This window comes from Taudactylus pleione, unplaced genomic scaffold (genome assembly GCF_031769625.1).
Source record: "Taudactylus pleione unplaced genomic scaffold, aTauple2 ptg000116l, whole genome shotgun sequence".
NCBI classification, from domain to species: domain Eukaryota; kingdom Metazoa; phylum Chordata; class Amphibia; order Anura; family Myobatrachidae; genus Taudactylus; species Taudactylus pleione.
This window is the reverse complement of record NW_028284518.1, coordinates 11,403,155-11,430,320: the sequence shown is the minus strand read 5'-3', so window position 1 is coordinate 11,430,320 and position 27,166 is coordinate 11,403,155. Positions and strand designations below refer to the sequence as shown.

The window sequence follows — 27,166 nt, the reverse complement described above, 5'->3', positions numbered from 1 at the left end:
TCTCCCTTTCATCTCAGCTTTCTCTGTCTCTCTTTCAAACCTCTCCTGTTTCTCCCAGCCTCCATCCACCTCAAGGGTCCCCATGGAGCTTTCAGTATATTCTGCTGGAGTAGTATATGGATGGGGATAATTTTGTATATATTTTTATCTGGAGTCTGACCAGTATTATAAGCAGGTGTGCTTTGGGCATTAGTCTGGCGTGCACGGTTACATGTGGTTATAGCATTTTTATCAGCAGTTAGTTTTATTATATAGATTATCTTTCCATTATCTTGATTTGATAAGCTTTGGTTAATACGTTTGCTGTATATTCAAACAGAACTTGGGGCTATGTTCGTACTGTTTATTGCCAAACAGAGTATTGCCAGAACTTTGTGGGCCCTGTAGCAACATTGTGAAGGTTCGCCTCACCAGTGCTTCTAGAGAGACACCTCTGTCCACAATGGTTGTTCCTTTTATGCCCCATAATATTGTCCTAGTTCATTTTATGCACCATAGAGTTATAGTGCCCTAGTTCATTTTATGCTTCCTAGAAGTGCCCTAGTTCACATTATACCACACAGTGCCATAAAGTTCCTATTATGCCACATTGTATTCTCCCCAGTTCACAATCTTTCCACATTGACGTGCTGCCAATACACATTATGCCATACAGTACCTTCAGTTAACATTATGCCACACGGGGTGTTGACCAACTAGTTCCTACCTAAGGAGGATACTTCCCAATTCAGGAAATTCCACTTTGAGTGGAGATCTTCTTAATTTAGGCACACTGTCCCTTTCTGGGACAGTCCTAATCTCGGAGCTCAATTCCTGCCCCCCAGCTTCACAAAGGCTGTCAACAAGGAGATGCCTACTCTCACCACAGTGCTGGGCTTACTGATTAGCTCAGCTGTACCCGTGAACGTGAAACAGGAGTGTGTGAAATGGATCATATTAGTATGGAGCTTTACTGAGAGGGAGAGATAACCACTGACGTGTCCCCCTTTTCAGGCCTAGGCAATGGGCCAGACCCAATTTCTTAGCAGCCAATTTTGGGAACTTGGTAGACAACTATTTTAGTTGAGTCCAGGGCCCCCTAAGTCTCTCGGCCCCAAAGCAATGGCACCGATTATAGCTATGTCCATGTTACCAACTATTTGGAGTGTGGGATTTACTTTGTGAAGCAATATACTTGGGGAAAGGAGATTGTGGGTGTTTTATAAAAATTTTAATTCAAATGTAGTTTAGGGTGGACTCTGAATGAAAATCATGAGAAGTTAGAGTCCTTCCTCCAGGACCAGTGGTTTGTTGGTTACACCACTATTGCGCCAAACACTAGGATTTGGGGTTAAATGGAAAATTGTGACGTGCACAATAATATCAATACACTTATGTTTCTATGGCAGTATTTTGAGTTAATTGTATTCTTCTAAGATACATTCAACTTTATATATAGTGTATTGTTACATTTAGTATAAAGATTTGTCTGTCTTCAGCATTACCTTGTTACCTTTCACCATTCCTACGGAATGTGTAAATCTACTCCTCCAAAAAGACATTGGGCCTCATTCAGACCCACTCGCGAGCGGCTGTCCGCTCGCAAGTGGGTCGATGGTCTGCACTGCGCATGCGCATGACGGAGGGAGCTCCGTCGTGCGCATGCGCGAGACGCGACGAGCGAAGGACTTTCCTTCGCTCGTAGTGTCTCTTCAAAGGGGGCGTGCTGTCGATGTTGACTGACAGCACGCCCCCTTTGTTGGGCGTGCCGGGGGCGTGCCTGCCAGACGGAGGCGTTCCCAAGGGAACGCCTACTGTCTGAAGCCGAGCCCACTGACATCACTAGTGATGTCAGTGGGAGTGATTTTGGCTCTGATAGAGCCAAAATCACTCCTGGCCTTGCGGTTGAAAACCTCAACCGCAGGCTGCTGCTCGCAGTGGCGATGGTCGCGATGGTCGCGACCATCATTCTGCACGCTCGTATATGCTGTGGGTGGTGACCCACAGCTATACGAGCGTCCAGGAGGACGCTCCATATTTATGGAGGTGGGCCCTGATTCAGAGCGAGCGCTCTGGTCAGAGCGTCCGGCTCTGAATCAGGGCCATAGCTTAAAGATACGATATGTAAATTACTGGATACTTCTCTAAGGGGCTTCCTTACCCTGTCTTTCCACATCCTTACTATACATTACTGCATTGTTGTCCAGGCCAATGTGCTGGAACCTTGGCTAGCCAGTGTTGCAACGCATCTTTTAGCTGTTTTAAAGGAAAAAATAACTTATGTTTTCAATCAATATATATTAATGATTTCCTTATGTGCAGTAACCTCTGTCAATAATGATAATGCCAGCTAAATTTATGCCATGAATAGAAGAACAGCAAAACTGTCTCAATTCACTATTTATATGCAATTTATTTGGAACTACAGAGTAGATATTGCACTGTCAAGAGGAGTGTTATGTGTTCATCTTTTCTAAACCAATTGTATGAGTGCCCAGTTGTTTTTGGAATCAGTCTGCATTAGAACCAACCCAAGTATAGAGTTGTAGTAATACAAGTAAGTTCTAAATTGCTAAATTTCATAAGATACTGGAAAAAAGCAGTTTAGGTTTTCAATATTACTGGCTGAACACAATATGAAATTCGGGAAATCCATGTAATTTGTGGGGTGTTAGCATTTTGGAAGCTTGCTACAGTACTTTTATGTCACTATACATTCTGTTTGCCTAGTTACTATATACTAGTATGCTAGTTGACTGGCAGACAAAAACAAAATCATGGTGTTTATAAGGTAACCTTTTCCGTTGAATAAACACCATATTTAGACAGAAAGAATATAAAAAATATAATACACTTTTTTATTAAAAGATAATTTTAGGATGTCTGCAGGACTGTAAGTAAAATATAATGCTGTTGTTATTTGCTAATCAGGAAGAAATGTTATTAAATGGTCTAATAGTTTCATTGTATTTCTCTTTGCATTTATCTAATGTATATATTAAAGATATCAAAGTATCAGTGTTGTAAGACATTACCTAGTTTTATTGATGATGTTATAAAGTCTGCTTACAAAGCTAATCATTCAGTAAATAGACAGTTGTTTCCCTTCTCTTCCACCCAGTACATTTACCTGCTCTTTTACATTAATCTTACTGAGAAATGATAATTCTTTCCCAGTACAATAGTTTGGGTCACATGATTTAGTGGCAAGGGATACCTGTAGCTTCAGTGGGGGAGTAGCAGGGTTCAAAAATATTTGAACATACAACAGAGTTAGCAGATGCAGGGGGGGAATTCAATTAGGTACAAGTTTGGTCCCGCAAGGTGAAATCACTGCAAATTCGCCTTGCAAATTACTTTAGCAATTGAATTCCAAATCTGCATTTATGTTTTAGAGTAAATTCACCTGTTTTTGTTCGCACCCCACTGAGCAGGTGAAAAGAAAAGGAAAATCTGTTGGGACTTGCTTCAGAATCACACCCCCCTAATGACTACTTAGGCATTTTGGAAATTTTCGATTAGCTTAATTGGGCCAATGTCATTTTTGGGGTGAAAAAAAATAAATGGTCTCAAATTACCCCAAAATAGCTTTTTTAGCTAAACAATGCACCCCAAATATAATGAAAGTATTTATTAAAAGAAAAAATAATTGCTTTATATAATTTTTTAAAATTTTTAAAGTTGCCTCAAATTACTCCTAAAGTATCTTTTTTTTCTACTTTTTTGCATTTTTTTAAAAATGCAGAAATCAGCCATTTGACACCTTTTAAAAGTGTACAGTACTTTCCTTATGACCACTAACAGTCTTCTACATGATTCTGCTAACAAAGTTTTCATTTTTTGGGATCCAGGATGGTTTATGCCACTTGTTTATGCTACTGTATTTTCCCTGTTCACTTTTTGGACAAAATTTGCACACTATCACTGCAAGTAGTGCGAATTTGCATTTCTAATTGAATTGTGCGTTTCTCGTGTGCGTGCATGAAGGCGAAGTGTGCAAATTATAAGGCGAAGTTGTGCACGTTTTTCGCCTTTTGCCAACTCTCAACTAATTGAATTCCCCTCGCAGTATCTGAGTTAGCTCACAGTCTACACTGAGAGATAACATACAGCTACAGTATGCATAGTATATAAAATCACCCCCCGTGCCAGGAATAATTAAAAAGGGCAGGCATGTGGAAAGTTACATTTTGCATAGTGCATTAGGTACTATTTATATATACTAGGAGAGCGCATAACATATCAGTTTAGGGATGCAGTCAGCATCCCGACAGTTAGGTTGCCGATGGTCAGAATCCTGGCTCCAGAATTCCAACCACTGACATCCCAACGGTGAGTATTAGGGTTAGAGTTAGGCACTAGGGGGTGGGTTAGGCTGTGGGAGGGGAGGGTTAGAGTTAGGCTGTGGGAATGATGGGTTAGGGTTAGGAGGAGGGTTAGGGTTATAACGCTTACAAAATTCTGTCAGGATTCTGACTGTTGGGATGCCACTGTCGGTATTCTGACCATCGGCATCTTGACCTCTGGGATCCCATACCAAACACATCAGTTTAGACCATATACAAATGCCATTATTAGTGTCAGGTTTGCAGCTCCGCAGCTTATTCTATGTCAACCTTCCTGTGTCTCACGACTCTGCTCATGACCACAGAAAAAGTATAGAGTGTTGCAACTTGACTGAGTGTCATTTAGGGATGGACATCAAATGGTTCACCATTGATGGAACCATCAGTACCTTCTGTCAATGGCAGGAAACTATTGCTGGAAAACCACTGATAGTTTGATCCATAGGTGGGCAGCACAGGTGCAGACATGTGACAGCATCAGGCCAATCAGAGATGGACAGCAGAGCTAAGGGACGGCCGATGGGTGGGCAGGGCTAAGTGATGTGCAATGGAAGAAAATAAATGTTGATGCATCACCATTGGAACACAGCCATCAATGTCTGAGAAAACATCAACCTTCCAATGCAAACCATTGATGTTTGCCAAGCATCGATGGTTGATGTCCATCCCTAGGGTAATTTAGACATTGAAATTGCATATAGAATTTGTATATAGAGTTGTGTTAAACAGAATTTTCCACAAAGCTGACAGGTCCTCTTTATGTAGACAATATTTTAATGCTACAGTCCATAAGGGAATATCTAATTTACTGTTTGTAATTCGTTCACAGGATGCCGAACTGCTGTGAATGATTTAGTTTTCATTGTTGATGGGTCATGGAGTGTAGGATATGCTGACTTTGACACTGCTAAGAACTGGTTGATAAACATAACCAGCAGCTTTGACATTGGACCGGCTTACACTCAGGTTGCTGTGGTTCAGTACAGTGATCTACCAAGGCTGGAATTTCACCTTGGACAACATCGGACAAACCAGCAACTCATTAATGCCCTAAAAAGCATGAAATACTTGGGTGGGAATACCCAGACAGGACAAGCAATTACATTTGCAACTGAGAATGTTTTTCCATCCTCTCAAAGGACTAACCTTGCGAAAAACAAAATTGCAATTGTAGTTACAGATGGCAAATCCCAGGATGATGTGGTGGAGACTGCTGCAACAGCCAGAGAACAAGACATCATTATGTTTGCAGTGGGAGTTGGTTCTGAAATAACCAAGTCTGAATTAGTCGCAATTGCCAATATGCCTTCCACAGATTATGTGCTGTATGCAGAGGACTATACCACCATTGACAGGATAAAGGAGACTATGCAACAGAAGATATGTGAAGGTAAATCCTTACTATATAATCTTGCTACAGTTCATTATTTAATGTGCTTTTACAAGTTATACAGATGAATCACATGTAACTGAATACAATGGCATATCCTGGTTCCTAACGGCACGGACAGTATATACCAAGTAGTGCTGTATTGGTCCCATCCACTCACATACGGCCTGATTTAGAGTCACACACAATGCCCTTGTTCATGGAGTTGAGTGATATTTTGCTACTGTGTATGGGCTGAAATCCCTAGACCTCATACGGCGCATGCGTTACACAGGGTGTATGCACAGTGACGATTGAGAAACACAGTATCAGAAATGTATTGGAAATGTCCTGGGCGGTGGCTGCTTGGACGCAGAAAAATAGTCCATTGTATGGGCGTGTTATGGCAGTGTCGCTGAACTGACTGTGAACTTAGACTCACATTGGGGGCCATACTATGACAGAGAATCTAAATCCAGCAATGGGACGGTACATGTTTTGATGATGCGACCGATGGTTGCATCTAAAGACACTCAAAGTGGGCATCCCAGACCTTGCACATTCAGGTGCATGCTTGTACACCATGGGAAGGGCTGATTTTAGCATTAGCATAAAGTCAGAGACGTGATTACGGCAATAGACTCTAAAGTGGTTGCAACAACTGGGGAGGAAAGTCAGGCCCATCCTGTGGTTGTCAGCGCATGAGTGTGCTCACCTGATACTATATGTGAATAACTTGTTAAAATTTTGGTCATATTGACTACTGCTGCAGCAGTCTCCTCTCCCTGCCCGATGTGCTGCTACGGTGCATTGCTATACTACAGACGCGGTAGCAGCACTGGTGGGCAGAGAGGAGTAGTGTCCGCTACTGGAGCTGCCCCCCTGCACTGAGCACACGGCGATGCTTTGCAGCGACTAGCACAACCGTTTTTTTGTTTTGGTCAGCGCTGTGCATAGTATTGCATGACCATATTCACACATAAATGGAGTGATTTTTGTACCAGCTCTGAACTGGCGGAGATCATAACTTTAGATGGATCACATTTTGTGACTTCCACTTGTTCTAGTTGCACTTTGCATAATGAAATACATAAAGCTTAATACACGCATAGGGGCTGATTCTGAATGGGAGCAAAGCAAAAAAAGAAAATGTGTATTTTTATTAGGGATGTGCAGGCTCGGATAGGTTCGAGTTTGCACGTGGAGTTCGGATTTTTCCCTCCAAAAAAACGGAACTCAGAACGAGGCAAAACGTCATCTTACATGGACAAACATCATCATTCCTGGACAAAAGACAAGGAATGATGATGTTCGTCCATGTAAGATGACGTTTTGCCTCGTTCTGAGTTCCGTTTTTTTGGAGGGAAAAATCCGAACTCCACGTGCAAACTCGAACCTATCCGAGCCTGCACATCCCTAATTTTTATGCATGTAGTGTAAATACTAGCGGCTTCTGCATGTAGCCCACTAATGCTGGACAGCTTTATTTTACACTGCTATACATCTGCTTTTTGGACACTCTGGGACCAAATATAAATCTCTCTGAACATTTTAATTCAATCTGTCCTATAGTTTCATCTATACTATCTTTTTCTAGGGGGGGTGAAAACTATGTCATCATGGCAGCATGCACAGCACATGGTCAGTGAAGATAATAACAATAATAATAATTTTATTTATATAGCGCTTTTCTCCCATAGGACTCAAAGTCGCTTTACAGACATCAGAAAACATGGTACATTGTACAAGGATTTGGTGTTGCAAAAAAATAAATAAATTAGAAAACCACACAGATAATTAAAATCAACCGAAGAGCACAGTAAGCATATTGCAGGGTTGGTGCAGACATTTTTGAAAATAACTTCTATGGGTTAAATATTCCACCTACAAAAGGTACCAAAAGAGGCAGCCGTCTTGGGCGCACTACGTAGGATTACCCTGGGTGGAATAAGTTACGCCTAGAAAACACAAAATGGGTGGTTGCAGCGTCCTGACGCTAGGAGTAAGGTCCCACCAAAATAGTCAGGTCCATGTAATTTTTATCTCATCCACGAGTGTACCATGTGAGGCAGCCATGGTGGGCGCACTATGAAGCTGGCACTGTGGGTGATGAACCATACAAGAAGCCAAGGCATATATGGGAAATCTGACACGTGTGGCAGAATGATATAGCCTGTGTGAATAGATCCACATAAAGTACATCCTGCCCATGGAGGATGAACGTTAGTGGATTTATAGCACACCAGTATATCATACAGTGGAAGTACATTTTACAGCACAAGTAATAGTAAATACAGCAAACAGTGCTGCAGTTCGGGCATGAGATTTCCGGGTGACTGAAATATTTGAAATATGAAATGCACTGAATGAATAGATCCATGTGTTTGTTCATCCTGCCCAAGAAAGAACCATCCGAGGCAGCCATCTGGGGCGCACTGCGTAGGTTACATCTGGCAGGGTGTGCAAGTAGCGGAAGTATAATGTCCAGGTGGAGAAAAAAATAAAAGAGAATAAATGTAAATGGTGACCGTATTTTAAGTTAAAACCATGTTAAACTTAATCAGAAATTAAAAAATGAAAAGTGTTCTGCAAAAAGCCGTAGCATCTCCTTCACACGAGTGTGTAGTCTTGTCACATCCAGCAGTTTGTGGAGTTCGATTTGGCTGCAGCATGAGACAGCAGCCGAACCCAGTCTCAGGGGAGTGTAAATGAAGATGGAGTGGCAGCATTCCTGTGCTGCTGTGTTTGTGAGATGGTTTAAATCTAGGGTAGAAAGTAGTCAAAAGTCCAAATCCAGTTCGAACTCCGGTTCTAACTCCATGCTTCAGATGGCATGCTTAAGGTGCAGGCTAAGGTGGCAGGCCAAGCCTGTGTGTGCAGGCTTTCAAATGAGTTCCCTTTTGCAGATGAGTAGTCTTGTCCCCAATTTACACTAAACCAAGGAGCCACTGCTTGTGAGGGATAAATGAGAGAGAGATGATTATTAGAAGCAGGGACAAATGGTTCTCAAAGTTGGATGTAAAACTTGTCCCTCATTGCCCTAACCTACTGCACACTTTTCATGAAAGGTCACTGAGCCATGACTTCCATTGAATGGTGGGATATTCCGAGCGCAAGGCATATGCAAAGTTTCCTATTAGGCATGAATGAGCCAGATGGTTCCCGTGCAAGACATTTTCACTTCCTAAATGCCATTGAATCATACCCTTATTGAAAAATAAATATCATAAAAGAATTTATTTACCCACATAAGAATTCAGTCTGATATTCGTAAGCCCAGTTGTGCATGTTTTCTTCATTTCTTTAGCAGGGATCTGTTCTGTACTGGCAATTAATTTGTTTTTTTTTCTCACAAATGCAAACATCAAAGTATTCAAAGTAAGCAATGTAATGGTTCTCTTTACCGTTACAATTTTTGTTTTGTTTTCCTGTAACATACACCTTCAGTATACGTTACAGGGTGGTGTATTACTGAAATAGTATAGATTTGCGTGTCAGAGGACTGTATGTATTTTAAATGTTTTTATAGCTAAAGTAATGAAACATCTGTGACATGATAGCACAAATTCTTCACTTAGTCAATGTACACCATTCACTCACAGCTACAAAGCACTTCTACTTTGCAGAACTAGCTGTGCTCTCTTTTATGTAAATTGTGTTATCATTGTAAAAATAATACAGTTATTTATTTAATTTAAAAACACAATGCAGTGATATCCACCATATCAACTGTTACCTGATATACTGTATACACTACCGTTCAAAAGTTTGGGGTCACCCAGACAATTTCGTGTTTTACATGAAAACTGATTTTTATTTATCAATTGAGTTGCAAAATGAATAGAACATTGGCAAGGTTAGAAATAATGAATTTTATTTGAAATAATAATTTTGTCCTTCAAACTTTGAATTCGTCAAAGAATGCTCCGTTTGCAGCAATTACAGCATTGCAGACCTTTGGCATTCTAGCTGTTAATTTATTGAGGTAATCTGAAGAAAGTTCACCCCACGCTTGGTAAGGCACCTCCCACAAGTTGGATTGGCTTGATGGGCACTTCTTGCATACCATACGGTCAAGCTGCTCCCACAAAATCTCAATGGGGTTGAGATCTGGTGACTGCGCTGGCCACTCCAATACAGACAGAATACCAGCTGCCTGCTTCTTCCCTAAATAGTTCTTGCATAATCTGGAGGTTTGCTTTGGGTCATTGTCCTGTTGGAGGAGGAAATTGGCTCCAATCAAGTGCTGTCCACAGGGTATGGAATGGAGTTGCAAAATGGAGTGATAGCCTTCCTTATTCAAAATCCCTTTTACCTTGTACAAATCTCCCACTTTACCAACACCAAAGCAGCCCCAGACCATCACATTACCTCCACTGTGCTTGACAGATGGCGTCAGGCACTCTTCCAGCATATTTTCACTTGTTCTGCGTCTCACAAATGTTCTTCTGTGTGATCCAAACACCTCAAACTTCGATTTGTCTGTCCATAACACTTTTTTCCAATCTTCCTCTGTCCAATGTCTGTGTTCTGCCCATATTAATCTTTTCCTTTTATTGGCCAGTCTCAGATATGGCTTTTTCTTTGCCAATCTGCTTAGAAGGCCAGCATCCCGGAGTCGCCTCTTCACTGTAGACGTTGACACTGGCGTTTTGCAGGTACCGTTTAATGAAGCTGCCAGTTGAGTACTTGTGAGGCATCTATATCTCAAACTAGAGACTCTAATGTACTTGTCTTCTTGCACAGTTGTGCACCAGGGCCTCCCACTTCTCTTTTTATTCTGGTTAGAGCCTATTTGTGCTGTTCTCTGAAGGGAGAAGTACACACTGTTGTAGGAAATGTTCAGTTTCTTGGCAACTTCTCGCATGGAATAGCCTTCATTTCTAAGAACAAAAATAGACTGTCGAGTTTCACATGAAAGTTCTCTTTTTCTGGACATTTGGAGAGTATAATCGAACCCACAAATGTAATGCTCCAGATACTCAACTAGCTAAAAGGAAGGCCAGTTTTAAAGCTTTTTTAACGAGCAAACTCGTTTTCAGCTGTGCTAACATAATTGCACAAGGGTTTTCAAGGGTTTCTAATCATCCATTAGTCTTCTAAGGCACTTAGCAAACACAATGTACCATTAGAACACTGGAGTGACGGTTGCTGGAAATAGACCTCTATACACCTTTGTAGATATTCCTTTAAAAACCAGACGTTTGCAGCTAGTTTAGTCATTTACCACTTTAACAGTGTATAGAGTGTATTTCAAATTAATTTAATGTTATCTTCATTGAAAAAAACAGTGCTTTTCTTTCAAAAATAAGGACATTTCTAAGTGACCCCAAACTTTTGAATGGTAGTATATATTGTGTTGTTACAGCAGACACTATGCACTACTGATAACACAAATGCAGATACTGTATACTTAGATATTGGAGAAATGCACTAAAGCGAACCTTGTCTATCCCTTTATCTCTTTTCAGTAATCTAGTTCCAATTACATGTTGCTCTTGCACTAACAACTTCTTTGTACTTAGCAAGAGGATCAGTATGCTTTGTCGATAATCACAATATCAAACAGGTATTATATAAACACCATATTGTCAACATATACAACATACACTGTTCAGGGGCGTATTTATAATGGGTGCAGGGTGTGTGGGGCACACAGGCCCCTGGGTCCAGGGGAGACCCGCACCGCACACCCTGCACCCATAAAACTTACCTCTCCGGAGTCCCACGTCAGCTCCGGTGTCTGCGCCTGTAATAACGGCTGGAAAATTGCCAACGCAGCCATTTTCCCATCGTTTGCTCATCCGCATTATAGGGAAAATGGCCGCCGTGGCCGTTTTCCCGGTGACTTGTGTATGCGCTATAGACTCTGGTCACACTTTAGTGCCCAGAGTCTATAAGTGCGGCGCTGGCCGTGCACCACTCAGTGTGCCGCCGGCCGCCAGACGGAGAGGAGGGGGCCTGTGTCGGAGACTGCACACGGGCCCCCTTCTCTCTAGAAACACCCCTGACACCTTGCTCAAGTTGCCCCTCTCGGCACGCCAGGTTCTGGGCGACATGGCCACGCTGAATGTCTTTCTAGTTGAAAATGTGCGTCTTATTTGCAAAAATAAAACTGGAAGCGACAAAACTACATTGCTACCTTGCACTGATCAATTTGATGTCAACATTTGTACATCAAAGTGCTACGATGCAGCCGCCACGGCTTTTTCTCACGCCAAGTACCAATGTGCTTCATCTGCGACATTGTATGTGTTCAAAACTAATTCCTGTGCTGTAGAAGTCGCAGGCCAGTGTCTCTAGTACACTGTCTGTGGTGTTTTGATGCAATTGGGATGTGAATAAGATGCAAAATTTAAATAAAAATACAGTAAGCTACTCGCGTCAGGCGTCTTGTGCTGTATGGTGTATAGACGCTAGCTGTATGAGGACACATCCGTGAAAATAAAGTTAGGAAAAGCAGGAAAATATGAGAAAGAGGGAAGTCCAAGTACACAGAGCTTAGATAAGGCAACTGTGACCCAATTTGAATTGGTTGTCACTGTGCTGATGAAGTTGAATGCAATTTAGATTCCTGTAATAATTTTATAGGAAGATCACATTATAATCTGAGAGAGTATTATATAACATAGGTGTCCTGGTATTGCTTGAGAACTGGAGCTCTAATAAGAAATTATATGGTGTGCACTCATATATGTGTTACAGGTTGAGTCTCCCATATCCAAATATTCCGAAATACGGAATATTTTTAGCATGACTGAAATAGTGAAACTTTTGATTTTCGATGGTTCAGTGTACACAAACTTTGTTTAAGGTACAAAATTATTAAAAATAAAGTATAAAATGACCTATAGGCTTTGTATATAAGGTGTATATGACATATAAATGAATTTCATGTATCTACACAAACTTTGTTTGAGCCACAAAATTATTGAAAATATTGTATAAAATAACCTTCAGGCTGTGTATATAACATACCTCCCAACTGGGACAGTCCCGTTTTTCTGGGACTGTCCCGCCCGCGGGCCGCAGTGTCCTGCGGTGGAGGGGAAGTTGGGGGAAGCATACACGCTGCTCTACTGTGCAGAGCAGCATGTATGCAGAGGTAGAATAGACGCTGTGCGCATGTGCACAGCATCTATTGAGAGTACGGGGGGAAGCCCGGGGACTGCCCAGCATCTCGGAGATGCTGGGCATGCCCCATTAGTGATGTAAACGGGGGCATGTTATCTGACCACGCCCCCGAAGGCGCACGCAGGTCCTGACTATCTCCCTGCAAATGTTGGGAGGTATGATATAAGGTGACATAATCTGTTTACAATCGGAATCTGCGCGATGCCATCTCACGAATGGCGACAAGACTCCATCTTAGAAATAGATCACACAACGCCATTTTGTCAAAACCACAGAGTAACAATCTTCCCCAAGCACATACTGACAGTGTTTAACATACATAAAAAATGACTTATTAGCATTAGAACACTTTTTAGTAATCCTTCCAGAAATCATGCCCTGATGTACACAAAGCCCATTCTGGGGACATCCTTGATACCATAACAATCACAGTATACTAGGAAAACAACAAACAATACACCAGAATACTGTAAGCATTTTACATATAGAGTGTATGAGCTGTGGCAATTGTAATATAACCCAGACATTGATCTACACAATTGAATTTGTCTGAATCCTAAACAGGTTTTAGTCTCACTATCAGACAGAATGGCCCCAGCTTCACAGCTGGGGGTCTCCACCCTGTTTGAGAGTGAAGCTCACTGCCCATAACACATTTGCATTGCAGTTTGAAAATGTTAGTAAGAAATTAAATATATATATATTATATATATATATTATATATATATATATATATATATATTAGATCCATCATAAATAGAATCACATGACGCACATTAGCGAATGCACAATAACCTGCATGCGAACGCTGTTTATTAGCTGCATGCGTGCACATCTGCCTCAAATCAGATAAACCTAACTAGCGTCTATTCCCAAACCCCTAATACTTACATAATGCACACTTACACAAAAGGCTCCATAGCTATAAAGTATAGGATCCAAGTTTTATTCATTTATAACAACTGCTGTGAAATAAAGGCTATTTTTGTATCTAAGGTTTAATACGTGATAAGTAAGCTGTGTTTGGTATTATACTGATCAACAGCTTCCCGGTATCATCGGTGTGAAGATCGCAACATGCATTCTCAACCTATGGACCGTAGAGATATAAAGCACCAAAATGTATTTTGTGAAACCAACAGCCTAGATTTGCACGCAGGGGGAATGGAGGAGGCAACAAGCTGTTAGAGGCTGTTCTGTGTCCATTTGAATCAACCTGTTAAATATCATGTAACAGATGCACCCGCACTGGGAACCAATGGGATCAGCAACAAACCTCTCTATTGTGTTGTCTGTTTCTGTAAGGGTATAAATGTGTGTGTTGTGACCCCAGTCTGGAGTCTTCTTGCTGATTGACGGAGGTTTCTTGCTGATGCCGGTATCTGGTCCAGAGCGCGTGCATATGTATGACTGTATCTTGGGTCTGTATAATTCTTTGCGCTAAATTGTACTTAGATCACAGCGTGTAACTGATTGTACTTTACTTGAATAATACTTTGTGCTTTGGAAACACATGTTCAAGGTCTAAAGTCTTTATTTTACTGTATGACTGCGTACGCAAATAGCGTCAATTTTAGAGGTTTATAGGCAGGGTTTAGAAGGTATAGGTAGGTGCGTATAGAGGATGAAATCCAGTATCCTTAGCAATTATTCCAAAATATGTAATATTCCGATATCTAAAATACCCTTGGTCCCAAGCATTTTGGATATGGGAGACTCAAACTGTATTAGCAAACTCTGCTTTGTGAAAATTGTTACATTGCACTTACTGTACGCTGGCAGCCTTATGATGGGTTACTTTATATTTCTATGGAATATCTTTGCCTCTTTGTACACAAGCAGTTTTATCGATAGAAGGGCATGGTTAAGATCCGTTCGCTAGGATACGTTTGCCATCAGCAGCCTGGGTATGCAAATCCCGTGATCGCTAGCAAGATATTAGCACGCCCACTATGTCTTGCCGTGCAATCGTGGTGTGTATATAGACACCCACCAGCCTGACACAAGACGCCCACTTTCCCTTAGTAACATACGTCATGTCCAGGAAGTGTATTAAACAATCGGTAACATCGAGTAACATCGGACCCATTCGTCGGACCCATTCGCAGCACTTGTGGCTGACCATACCTTACCGCGAGTGCTGCTATGTGTAATTCAGCCATGTGACGTGTATGCTGATGCTGCGTCTTAATTATGTACTCCCCTGAAACGGCGTTCAAATGCACAGACACTCCTGTGTTCGCACCACCACACCCCCGTTACCATCGACCACCCCCTGTCACCACCCACAAATGGCACGTCCTGTCACTCATGCTTGCGGAGCGTCTGTGTGCAGGGTGCGAACGCTTCCCGATGGCATGGACTAGTTTGCGCACGCATACTGCATCTTGCACGCATGCGCAGATTGCAAACATTGGCAGGCTACATGCGAACGCAGCCTAGCGAACGGGTCTGAATCAGGCCCGAAGTCCCTTCAGGCATGTTCTTCTTTCTTCTTCTTTTGCATCTTCTCTATTCTTTTCTTCTTTGGGATTCCAATGGTTACAAAATTAAAAACGAGAACTTACCCCTTGCAGAACCATGATGGGAATGATAGACAGGGCCTGTCCGGAAGTAATAATAATAATTTTATTTATACAGAGGCCTTTCTCAAGTAGGACTGAAGATGCTTAACAGATAGAAATAACATGATGTAGATATAGAAATGTAAAACATAATATAAACATAAAGAACATTTTGTGTCATCAGTTGCAGGATTACTCATAAAGAGTATACAATCAGGAAGCCGGCTGCCTTAATACCGGCAGCCGGCTTCCCGACTGTCATATCCCGGCAAGGGTGAAATGCCGGGCGTCTAGATGCAGACGCCTGACATTTCCCTGAAGCCGGGAGACCGTCACCCGGCATGCCGGTTGCCGCGAGCGGACAGCCGCGGGGGGGGGAGGGTTAGGTTTAGGGTACCCGGGGGGGACTTAGGGTTAGGCACTCCCCCAGGAGGGTTAGGCTAGGGGGTGGGAGGGTTAGGCACCCCCGGGGGGGACTTGGGGTTAGGCACCCCCCGGGGGACTTAGGTTTAGGCAGCGGGGAAGGGGGGGTTAGTGTTAGGCACTTAGAGGGGGTAATAGGGTTAGGCACTTGGGGGGGGTTAGGGTTAGGCACCCCTAAGGAGGGTTAGGGGGTTAGGTTAGGATAGTCAATACTTACCTATCGACGATCGGGATTTCCAGTGCTGTCGTGCTTCCGCTGCCGGGAACTCTGCTTTGGTCGGCCAGGCGCTGCCGGGAATCGGACCGCTGCCCGTGCGGCCGGCGGTATTTCATACCGATTCCCTTATAAAGGATCCAGGTGAGGCAGCCATTTAGTCGCACTACATAGGATCACACTGAGCAGAATAGACAGTATCTGGAATCGACGATACAGTGAGAGAGAAAATTACTAGGCCAGATCCTTGCAAGTTCATCAGACCCGTGCATTTTTTATTCCACACTGAGTAACAAGTGAGGCATCGATGTTGGGCGCACTACACTGGATTACAGAGTGCGAATAAGCAATACATGGAGATAAGACGTGCAAGGATAGAAAGAACAGTGAGCTAACAGGATACCCTTTACATCACCACTTCAATGGGTTGCTCATCCTGCCCTTGAGAGTGCCAGGCAGAGCCAGGTTAAGGCTTGTGGTGGCCCCGTGGCAACTATATTGTGGGAGCTCCTCCAATAAAATTGACATCCCGCCACCACCTTGCCCCACAGTGCCCCCCCTGTATGCCCCACAGTGCCTCCCGCCCAATATGCCCCACAGTTGCCCCGTTTGCTACACAATGCCTTAACCCCTCAATGTGCCCCCAAGTACTCACCTCCAGTGACATGCATACAGTGCAGCACCCGAGTGAGTCCTCTCATCAGCATCATGGACGTGATGTGTCACGTGATGCTGATGAGGGGACTCAGGAGACGCTCAGAGCCGCAGCAACCCCCGTCCGAGGACAGGTGCTGCTGGGCACCTGTTCTCTGCTATTGCATGGTCAGACCGACTCTTTGTGGGGGGCCCTCTTTGTGAGGGGGCCCCAGGGCGACCGCCCCTGTCGCCCTCCTCTTAATCCGGCCCTTGTGCCAAGCCAGGTAGCCATCTAGGGCACACTACATAGGTTACAATAGGCAGTTGTGCGGAGTTTGTATATTCTCCCTGTGCTTGCGTGGGTTTCCTCCGGTTTCCTCCCACACCCCAAAAATATACTGGTAAGATAATTGGCTCCCAACACAAAAATTACCCCTAGTGTGTATGTGTGTGAGCATGTGATAGGGAATATAGACTGTAAGCTCTACTGGGGCAGGAACTGATGTGAATGGCCAAATATTCTCTGTTAAGCGCTGCAGAATATGTGTGCGCTATATAAATAACTGGTGATAAATAAATAATAACTAATTAAGCTAATTGGAAACTTTCAATTGCCTAATTAATCATTGGGGGGGACGGGGGTCCAATGGGGTTCAGCACGATGTCCCAACATTTTAACCTTAAAATAAAGATTTTCCTTTCCACATCTCACCCCCAGGGAGGTGCAAATAGAAAAATGCAAATTCACTCTGGCTGGTTCAGTGCGAGTTGCTAATTGGATTGTAAAATTAATTCACTATGCGAATTCGAAGAGAAAACAGCACCTCGCAATTCACACCTAATTAGATTGACCCCAAATAGTTAAGATGAAATTAACACTAACCAAAGACATGCATGAGTTAGTAAATCATATAATATTTTGGAATGTAACCTTGTTAGGGTTTTGGCAGATGGCCACAAAGAAAAAACTTTATCGCTTTGGTACATTGAAATGCTGTATTATGTCATGCAAAAAAGTATTGAGTTTAGAACCTTTCATAGTGATACATTACATTCGATGGGAAGCACGGCATGTGACATTTGTACAACTCTCATATAAAAAGAAAACAGTGTTTGCCATTACAAAAAATAAATGTGTCCATCTACTGACTTCTGAACTCAAGATATGGATTATGAATTTTGCCCTTCAAATTGCCAGATGTAATACCCAGAATTTTAGAAGGGTGAAAACCCAAGCTGCAGAGGATACAAGTTTGAAAAGCACTCTGTGGCCGGGTCCAAATCCCGTTGCCGGCTTCCTGCTCCCCCCACTTGACTAAAATGGAGGCCGCGGCACTGAAGGAGTTAATCCTCATGCCGCGGCGTCATTTTTAAATTCACCTACAGTATTAGCACTAAGCTCAATTTTCGAATGTTTGACCGACCAGGGGGGGACTGTATACAAAGATGCGCTGCAGCCAGGTCTTAGTCCCGGGCTGCAGGGCAGTGTGCTGACCGCTGGGGACCGGGAGCTTAGCTCCTAGCTCCCTAGCACTACAGGGTGGCGGGCAGGGCCGTAACTAGATTCTTTAGTGCCCTTGGCCAGAAAGAGCATTGGCACCACCCCCCCATTTTTCAAATGGAGACATAGGATGAATTCCCAAAAGAGGGGAATTCATGGTTAGGGGCTATGACAAATCTGATTTGTCCCGTATGATGAGGAAGGGGTACCTAACCCATTGTATTACTGTTATCCGGATGTCACTGCCAAATACAGTGTGAATTCAATGGCTGCAATGATGATACACAATAACTATGCAGGATAACTTACCAGCTCTATATGTAGCAGAGCGCTGGTGAAGCTGCACCTGCAGCAAGTTTTGTCCATCAGCACAGCCGTGCACAAGCCTGGAGCTGGCAGTGTAAATCACGACTGATGGTATAGAAAGAGTGCTTCTTGTGGTGTTTATGCGGAATCGGTATGAAATACCGCCGGCAGCACCTGGCCGACAAAAGCAGAGTTCCCGGCAGCGGAAGCCCGACAGCGCTGGAAATCCCGATCGTCGCTAAGGTAACTATAAACTAACCTAACCTAACCCCCTAACCCTAACCCTCCTTAGGGGTGCCTAACCCTAACCTCCCCCCTGTAAGTGCCTAACCCTAACCCCCCTTTCCCCGCTGCCTAAACCTAAGTCCCCCAGGGGGGGGGCCTAACCCTAAGTCCCCCCCGGGGGTGCCTAACCCTCCCTCCCCCTAGCACCACCCTAGTTACGGACCTGGCGGCAGGAAGCTGCTGCAGCTGGGACAGGTGTTCTGTGCTGCAGGGCTATGTGTGCACAGAGCCATACACACCGGGAAAGCCGACTCCCAGTGCGGAGAGGGGACCAAGTGCGCCGCAGCCCTGACCATGTCCGGCAGCTGTGGAAGTATGAATTTAACCCTTGGTGCGCTGCACTGGGGGGAGGGGTTGAAAATAAACAGCTGCTGCAGCCAGGACATAGGGCCTCATGCAGACCCACTCGCAAGCGGCTGTATGCTCGCAAGTGGGTCGATGGTGTGCACTGCGCATGCGCACGACGGAGGGAGCTCCGTCGTGCGCATGCGCCAGATGTGACGAGCGAAGGACTTTCCTTCGCTCGTTGTGTCTGATCAAAGGGGGCGTGCTGTCGATGTTGATTGACAGCACGCCCCCTTTGGTGGGCGTGCCAGGGGCGTGCCTGCCAGACGGAGGCGTTCCCAAGGGAACGCCTACCGTCAGAAGCCGGCCCCACTGACATCACTAGTGATGTCAGTGGGAGTGATTTTGGCTCTGATAGAGCCAAAATCACTCCAGGGCTTGTGGTCGAAAACCCCGACCACAGGCTTCTGGTCGCACTGGCGATGGTCACGATGGTCAAGACCATCGCGACCATCATCCTGCACGCTCGTATGTGCTGTGGGTGGTGACCCACAGCTATACGAGCGTCCAGGAGGACGCTCCATTTTTATGGAGGATGGCCCTCATTCAGAGCGAGCGCTCTGCTCAGAGCGTCCGGCTCTGAATGAGGGCCATAGTCTCAGGCTTCAGGGCTGATTGTGCCACGCTGGGGACCGTGAACCTAGTTCCCAGCCCCCCAGCACTTCAGGGCTGTGTTATGAAAGTCCAGCACTGGGCAAAGTATCTGTATACAAAAACACTAAACACAAAAACACAGATAAATATATATAGTCTTCATTCTAGCTCCGGTGGCAGACAGGGCGCCGGAGCTAGAGAGGGCACTTTGTGCGCGTGCCGAAAAGGGGGGCGTGACCATTGAAAAGAGAGCGTGTCTATACGACGCGTCTCCTTTTCGCCACTCTTGGGGGCGTGCCCGGCACTTACGGACACGCCGGGGCAGCCCCAAAGCGCTGCAGACAGGGAGAATAGATGCCCGGCGTATGTGCCCGGCGTCTATTCTCCGGCGGTGATCGGGTCACCGCACATTTCTCCCCCCGCGGGACACTGCGACCCGTGGGTGAAGACGGCACCCGCAGGCTGTGAGGGCAGGGCGCTTTTTGCCCTCCTTCTGGAGGGCAGGGTGCTTTTTGCCCTCCAGAAGGAGGGCAGGGCGCCGCGCCCCGCTAAAACAGCCTCACGGGAACGCTAATATATATAATGTATAAATAAAATGTATAAATGTGTTTTTACAGGTATGTGCAGCACTGATCCGGGAAAGCTGATCTCGAGCTGCTGTGCTGCGGTGTGTAAAGTCTGGTGCAGGGCACCAAACACAAAGTATATATTTCACAATATATATATATATATATATATATATACAATATGTATATATATATAAAAAATTTTTATTGAAGCAAAAAACACCGTACATCAAAATAATAAAATAAATAAAAAAGGTCCAGCACAAGTTTGAGAAAACAATATACATGGGGGGGAATTCAATTCAACACGATGTTGAATAGCCGCGGGAGGGAGCTCCCGCAGCTATTCAATTCACCTTGGGAATGCGAGGAGAAATACGACCAAAGTGCCGGGAGCGCAGCTGTTTTTCTGCTTAGTGCAGCACTAACAGCCGTGCGCCCGGCACTTTGGTCAGAGAATGCCGGTTAACGCGCCTTAACACCCTTGTTAAGGCGCGATAACCGGCATTTTCTGACCACACTGCTCACTGAATTGAATAGCTGCGTGAGCTCGCTCCCGGCGCTATTCAATTCGCGTTGAATTGAATCGCCCCCATGGGGTCTTAACATATACAAATATTCCAGGACATTTTCATATGTCTGCATACATGTCTGCGTTCATCTTGTCCAACATTTAATCCAATACAAATTAAAATGTAGACACCTGATAATAGACAATAAATAAATAATAACTTACTGAGTAAATGAAATTAAAAGAAAGAATGTCCGGCACACACTCACCAGGCAACGTGATAGGAGGATCACCCAGGAGTATTCTAGTTTCATGGTAAAAAGTTTTAAATGTATATTAAAAGTAAAATGCACTTACCCTTTCCCTGGTGGTCTTGGAGGATCCTGAGCCCTCCATTGGCTACTCGTTTCCCTAGTCCCCCTTTCAGGGAAATAGAATGTCCTCCCATGCAACCTCCTACAGCAGAGTGGTATGTGAAGATGCAAAGCCAGATAATTGTTTCCCGAGAGCACCAGAGAGCTTCCACTTGGCGGCCAGGAGACTTCTGTCAGGTGATCTTGTCTGCTTATCCCTGGACTCCAAATTCAGCCAGAGAGGGTGTGTCACAATCGTGGGATTTAGAGGCTGTGTTCCCGGACTGGGCCTTGGACCTGTACTACTGGGCGCAGACACTCGCTGGAGGAGACTTGACTTGATAAAGTTCCTCCGCATGAGAGGGTGAAGCGAACTGATAAGGAGTTTGAGTAATGCAGAAGTAGCATGGTAGCTTGGAAGCCACTTGGAACGACTGGATAGCCTTGAGTGGACGTTAGGAGCTGGGAAGCTACGTGGAGCGGCTGGATAGCCGTGGGTAGACGTTGGTAGCTGGGTGGCTACGTGGAGCGGCTGGATAGCCGTGGGTAGACGTTGGTAGCTGGGTGGCTACGCGGAGCGACTGGATAGCCGTGGGTACATGTTGGTAGCTGGGTGGCTACGTGGAGTGGCTGGATAGCTGTGTGAAGACGTTGACAGGCTGAGAGAGAAGGAGAAGATTCCTCATTGGTGGTAGTGGAGTCACATGGGTAAGCCAAGATGGCCGCGCCCATGGACCGGAGGACAGCGCTTCTTGGAAGTAGCCAGCGGGGACCAGCGATCAGCAGGAGCCGGCGTGGAAGCAGCACAGCAGCGGGACCCTCCAGAGGACAACAGCGGAGACCGCCCTGAGAGAGAAGGAAGCAGCGTACGCCGCGGGAGCCGGAAGACAGTGCGGGTCAGCGCCCGCAAAGGTAAGCGACGGGGTCTGATTCTGGGGTCTCCAGAGCGGCGTGTGACAGGGTGCAAGGTCGCTTAGAATGCATTCAGCAGCTGTAAGTCTGTGGACATGTTTGCTAAGAATTTATGGTAGTAATTGACCAGATGTTCGCAAACTTAACAGTCCAGGTTTTAAGGATATCCATGCTTAACCACAGGTGGATTAATTAGTACCTCAGTCAGTTTGATTTAACCACCTGTGCTCAACCATGGATATCTCTAAAACCTGAAATGTTGGGGTGCCTTGAAGTTTGTGTATGGGAACCTCTGGACCAGGCATGATCTGAGCTACATCACTGACTGTGGGCAAGGGGATGCAACACATCATCTATCTTGTCCTTTGACTTGTGTAGCCCCTCCTTATCGATCACGTGTCTACAGTACAAAATTTTATATTCCTGTAGTTAATGAAGGACCTTTGTTACGTTATCTTGGTGTCCTACATAATTTCTGGCAGAGACAATATTTTCTTCTTGATAACACTGAATACCTTCCTTGCAGAATTTCAGGGCCAGCATTGCTTTCCAGTTCAAATGTGGGCCTTTGTATGTCTTTTAGAGTAGCTAATCCCTTATCAGAGATTGGTTGGATGCGCTATAGTGCCAAATACAGTGTGAATTCAATGGCTGCAATGATGATACACAATAACTATGCAGTATAACTTACCAGCTCTATATGTAGCAGAGCGCTGGTGAAGCTGCACCTGCAGCAAGTTTTGTCCATCAGCACAGCCGTGCACAAGCCTGGAGCTGGCAGTGTAAATCACGACTGATGGTATAGAAAGATTGCTTCTTGTGGTGTTTATGCGGAATCGGTATGAAATACCGCCGGCAGCACCTGGCCGACAAAAGCAGAGTTCCCGGCAGCGGAAGCCCGACAGCGCTGGAAATCCCGATCGTCGCTAAGGTAACTATAAACTAACCTAACCTAACCCCCTAACCCTAACCCTCCTTAGGGGTGCCTAACCCTAACCTCCCCCCCAAGTGCCTAACCCTAATCCCCCCTCTAAGTGCCTAACCCTAACCCCCCTTTCCCCGCTGCCTAAACCTAAGTCCCCCAGGGGGGGGCCTAACCCTAAGTCCCCACTGGGGGAGCCTAACCCTCCCTCCCCCTAGCACCACCCTAGTTACGGACCTGGCGGCAGGAAGCTGCTGCAGCTGGGACAGGTGTTCTGTGCTGCAGGGCTATGTGTGCACAGAGCCATACACACCGGGAAAGCCGACTCCCAGTGCGGAGAGGGGACCAAGTGCGCCGCAGCCCTGACCATGTCCGGCAGCTGTGGAAGTATGAATTTAACCCTTGGTGCACTGCACTGGGGGGAGGGGTTGAAATAAACAGCTGCTGCAGCCAGGACATAGGGCCTCATGCAGACCCACTCGCAAGCGGCTGTACGCTCGCAAGTGGGTCGATGGTGTGCACTGCGCATGCGCACGATGGAGGGAGCTCCGTCGTGCGCATGTGCCAGACGTGACGAGCGAAGGACTTTCCTTCGCTCGTTGTGTCTGATCAAAGGGGGCGTGCTGTCGATGTTGATTGACAGCACGCCGCCTTTGGAGGGCGTGCCGGGGGCGTGCCTGCCAGACGGAGGCATTCCCAAGGGAAGTCCTACCGTCAGGAGCCGGCCCCACTGACATCACTAGTGATGTCAGTGGGAGTGATTTTGGCTCTGATAGAGCCAAAATCACTCCAGGGCTTGTGGTCGAAAACCCCGACCACAGGCTTCTAGTCGCACTGGCGATGGTCGCGATGGTCAAGACCATCGCGACCATCATCCTGCACGCTTGTATGTGCTGTGGGTGGTGACCCACAGCTATACGAGCGTCCAGGAGGACGCTCCATTTTTATGGAGGACGGCCCTTATTCAGAGCGAGCGCTCTGCTCAGAGCGTCCGGCTCTGAATGAGGGCCATAGTCTCAGGCTTCAGGGCTGATTGTGCCACGCTGGGGACCGTGAACCTAGTTCCCAGCCCCCCAGCACTTCAGGGCTGTGTTATGAAAGTCCAGCACTGGGCAAAGTATCTGTATACAACAACACAGATAAATATATATAGTGTTCATTCTAGCTCCGGTGGCAGACAGGGCGCCGGAGCTAGAGAGGGCACTTTGTGCGCGTGCCGAAAAGGGGGGCGTGACCATTGAAAAGAGAGCGTGTCTATAAGACGCGTCCCCTTTTCGCCACTCTTGGGGGCGTGCCCGGCACTTACGGACACGCCGGGCAGCCCCAAAGCGCTGCAGACAGGGAGAATAGATGCCCGGCGTATGTGCCCGGCATCTATTCTCCGGCGGTGATCGGGTCACCGCACATTTCTCCACCCGCGGGACACTGCGACCTGGGTGAAGACGGCACCCGCAGGCTGTGAGGGCAGGGTGCTTTTTGCCCTCCAGAAGGAGGGCAGGGCGCCGCGCCCCGCTAAAACAGCCTCACGGGAACGCTAATATATATAATGTATAAATAAAATGTATAACTGTGTTTTTACAGGTATGCGCAGCACTGATCCGGGAAAGAAAGCTGATCTCAAGCTGCTGTGCTGCGGTGTGTAAAGTCTGGTGCAGGGCACCAAACACAAAGTATATATTTCACAATATATATATATATATATATATATATATACTTTTTTTTTATTGAAGCAAAAAACACCGTACATCAAAATAATAAAATAAATAAAAAAGGTCCAGCACAAGTTTGAGAAAACAATATACATGGGGGGGAATTCAATTCAACACGATGTTGAATAGCCGCGGGAGGGAGCTCCCGTAGCTATTCAATTCACCGCGCTATTTGGAAGCGCTAAGGATTTCTTCTCGCACCCCCTTGGGAATGCGAGGAGAAATACGCCCAAAGTGCCGGGAGCGCAGCTGTTTTTCTGCTTAGTGCAGCACTAACAGCCGTGCGCCCGGCACTTTGGTCAGATAATGCCGGTTAACGCGCCTTAACACCCTTGTTAAGGCGCGATAACCGGCATTTTCTGACCACACTGCTCACTGAATTGAATAGCTGCGTGAGCTCGCTCCCGGCGCTATTCAATTCGCGTTGAATTGAATCGCCCCCATGGGGTCTTAACATATACAAATATTCCAGGACATTTTCATATGTCTGCATACATGTCTGCGTTCATCTTGTCCAACATTTAATCCAATACAAATTAAAATGTAGACACCTGATAATAGACAATAAATAAATAATAACTTACTGAGTAAATGAAATTAAAAGAAAGAATGTCCGGCACTCACTCACCAGGCAACGTGATAAGAGGATCACCCAGGAGTATTCTAGTTTCATGGTAAAAAGTTTTAAATGTATATTAAAAGTAAAATGCACTTACCCTTTCCCTGGTGGTCTTGGAGGATCCTGAGCCCTCCATTGGCTACTCGTTTCCCTAGTCCCCCTTTCAGGGAAATAGAATGTCCTCCCATGCAACCTCCTACAGCAGAGTGGTATGTGAAGATGCAAAGCCAGATAATTGTTTCCCGAGAGCACCAGAGAGCTTCCACTTGGCGGCCAGGAGACTTCTGTCAGGTGATCTTGTCTGCTTATCCCTGGACTCCAAATTCAGCCAGAGAGGGTGTGTCACAATTGTGGGATTTAGAGGCTGTGCTCCCGGACTGGGCCTTGGACCTGTACTACTGGGCGCAGACACTCGCTGGAGGAGACTTGACTTGATAAAGTTCCTCCGCATGAGAGGGTGCAGCGAACTGATAAGGAGTTTGAGTAATGCAGAAGTAGCATGGTAGCTTGGAAGCCACTTGGAACGACTGGATAGCCTTGAGTGGACGTTAGGAGCTGGGAAGCTACGTGGAGCGGCTGGATAGCCGTGGGTAGACGTTGGTAGCTGGGTGGCTACGTGGAACGGCTGGATAGCCGTGGGTAGACGTTGGTAGCTGGGTGGCTACGCGGAGCGACTGGATAGCCGTGGGTACATGTTGGTAGCTGGGTGGCTACGTGGAGTGGCTGGATAGCCGTGGGCAGACGTTGGTAGCTGGGTGGCTACGTGGAGCGGCTGGATAGCCGTATGAAGACGTTGGTAGCTGGGTGGCTTCATGGAGCGGCTGGATAGCTGTGTGAAGACGTTGACAGGCTGAGAGAGAAGGAGAAGATTCCTCATTGGTGGTAGTGGAGTCACATGGGCAATCCAAGATGGCCGCGCCCATGGACCGGAGGACAGCGCTTCTTGGAAGTAGCCAGCGCTGACCAGCGATCAGCAGGAGCCGGCGTGGAAGCAGCACAGCAGCGGGACCCTCCAGAGGACAACAGCGGAGACCGCCCTGAGAGAGAAGGAAGCAGCGTACGCCGCGGGAGCCGGAAGACAGTGCGGGTCAGCGCCCGCAAAGGTAAGCGACGGGGTCTGATTCTGGGGTCTCCAGAGCGGCGTGTGACAGGGTGCAAGGTCGCTTAGAATGCATTCAGCAGCTGTAAGTCTGTGGACATGTTTGCTAAGAATTTATGGTAGTAATTGACCAGAGGTTCGCAAACTTAACAGTCCAGGTTTTAAGGATATCCATGCTTAACCACAGGTGGATTAATTAGTACCTCAGTCAGTTTGATTTAACCACCTGTGCTCAACCATGGATATCTCTAAAACCTGAAATGTTGGGGTGCCTTGAAGTTTGTGTATGGGAACCTCTGGACCAGGCATGATCTGAGCTACATCACTGACTGTGGACGAGGGGATGCAGCACATCATCTATATTGTCCTTTGACTTGTGTAGCCCCTCCTTATCGATCACGTGTCTACAGTACAAAATTTTATATTCCTGTAGTTAATGAAGGACCTTTGTTACGTTATCTTGGTGTCCTACATAATTTCTGGCAGAGACAATATTTTCTTCTTGATAACACTGAATACCTTCCTTGCAGAATTTCAGGGCCAGCATTGCTTTCCAGTTCAAATGTGGGCCTTTATATGTCTTTTAGAGTAGCTAATCCCTTATCAGAGATTGGTTGGATGCACTATAGTAACTGTTGTAGCCTTTTAACAGTGTCCATGGGCAGCTGTAAAGACTGTAAGACCAATGTTATGCAGCACATACAAATAAATGTTTTATAGTTGGTCTTTGCATGTAATGTTTACCTTTACCTTCCCCACTGACACATTTCTTCTAAGTG

General features: G+C 45.7%; 1 protein-coding gene across 1 annotated transcript in view; it reads left to right on the top strand.

Moving 5' to 3' along the window:
• The window catches only part of LOC148524760 (collagen alpha-1(XXI) chain-like), a 145,470-nt gene that overhangs the window by 13,547 nt on the left and 104,757 nt on the right, over positions 1–27,166 (top strand). Inside the window, exon 6 of the mRNA XM_088471634.1 lies at positions 5,155–5,715. Within this exon, the coding sequence (XP_088327760.1) occupies positions 5,155–5,715 (561 nt within the window). The remainder of the gene's footprint in view (positions 1–5,154; positions 5,716–27,166) is intronic.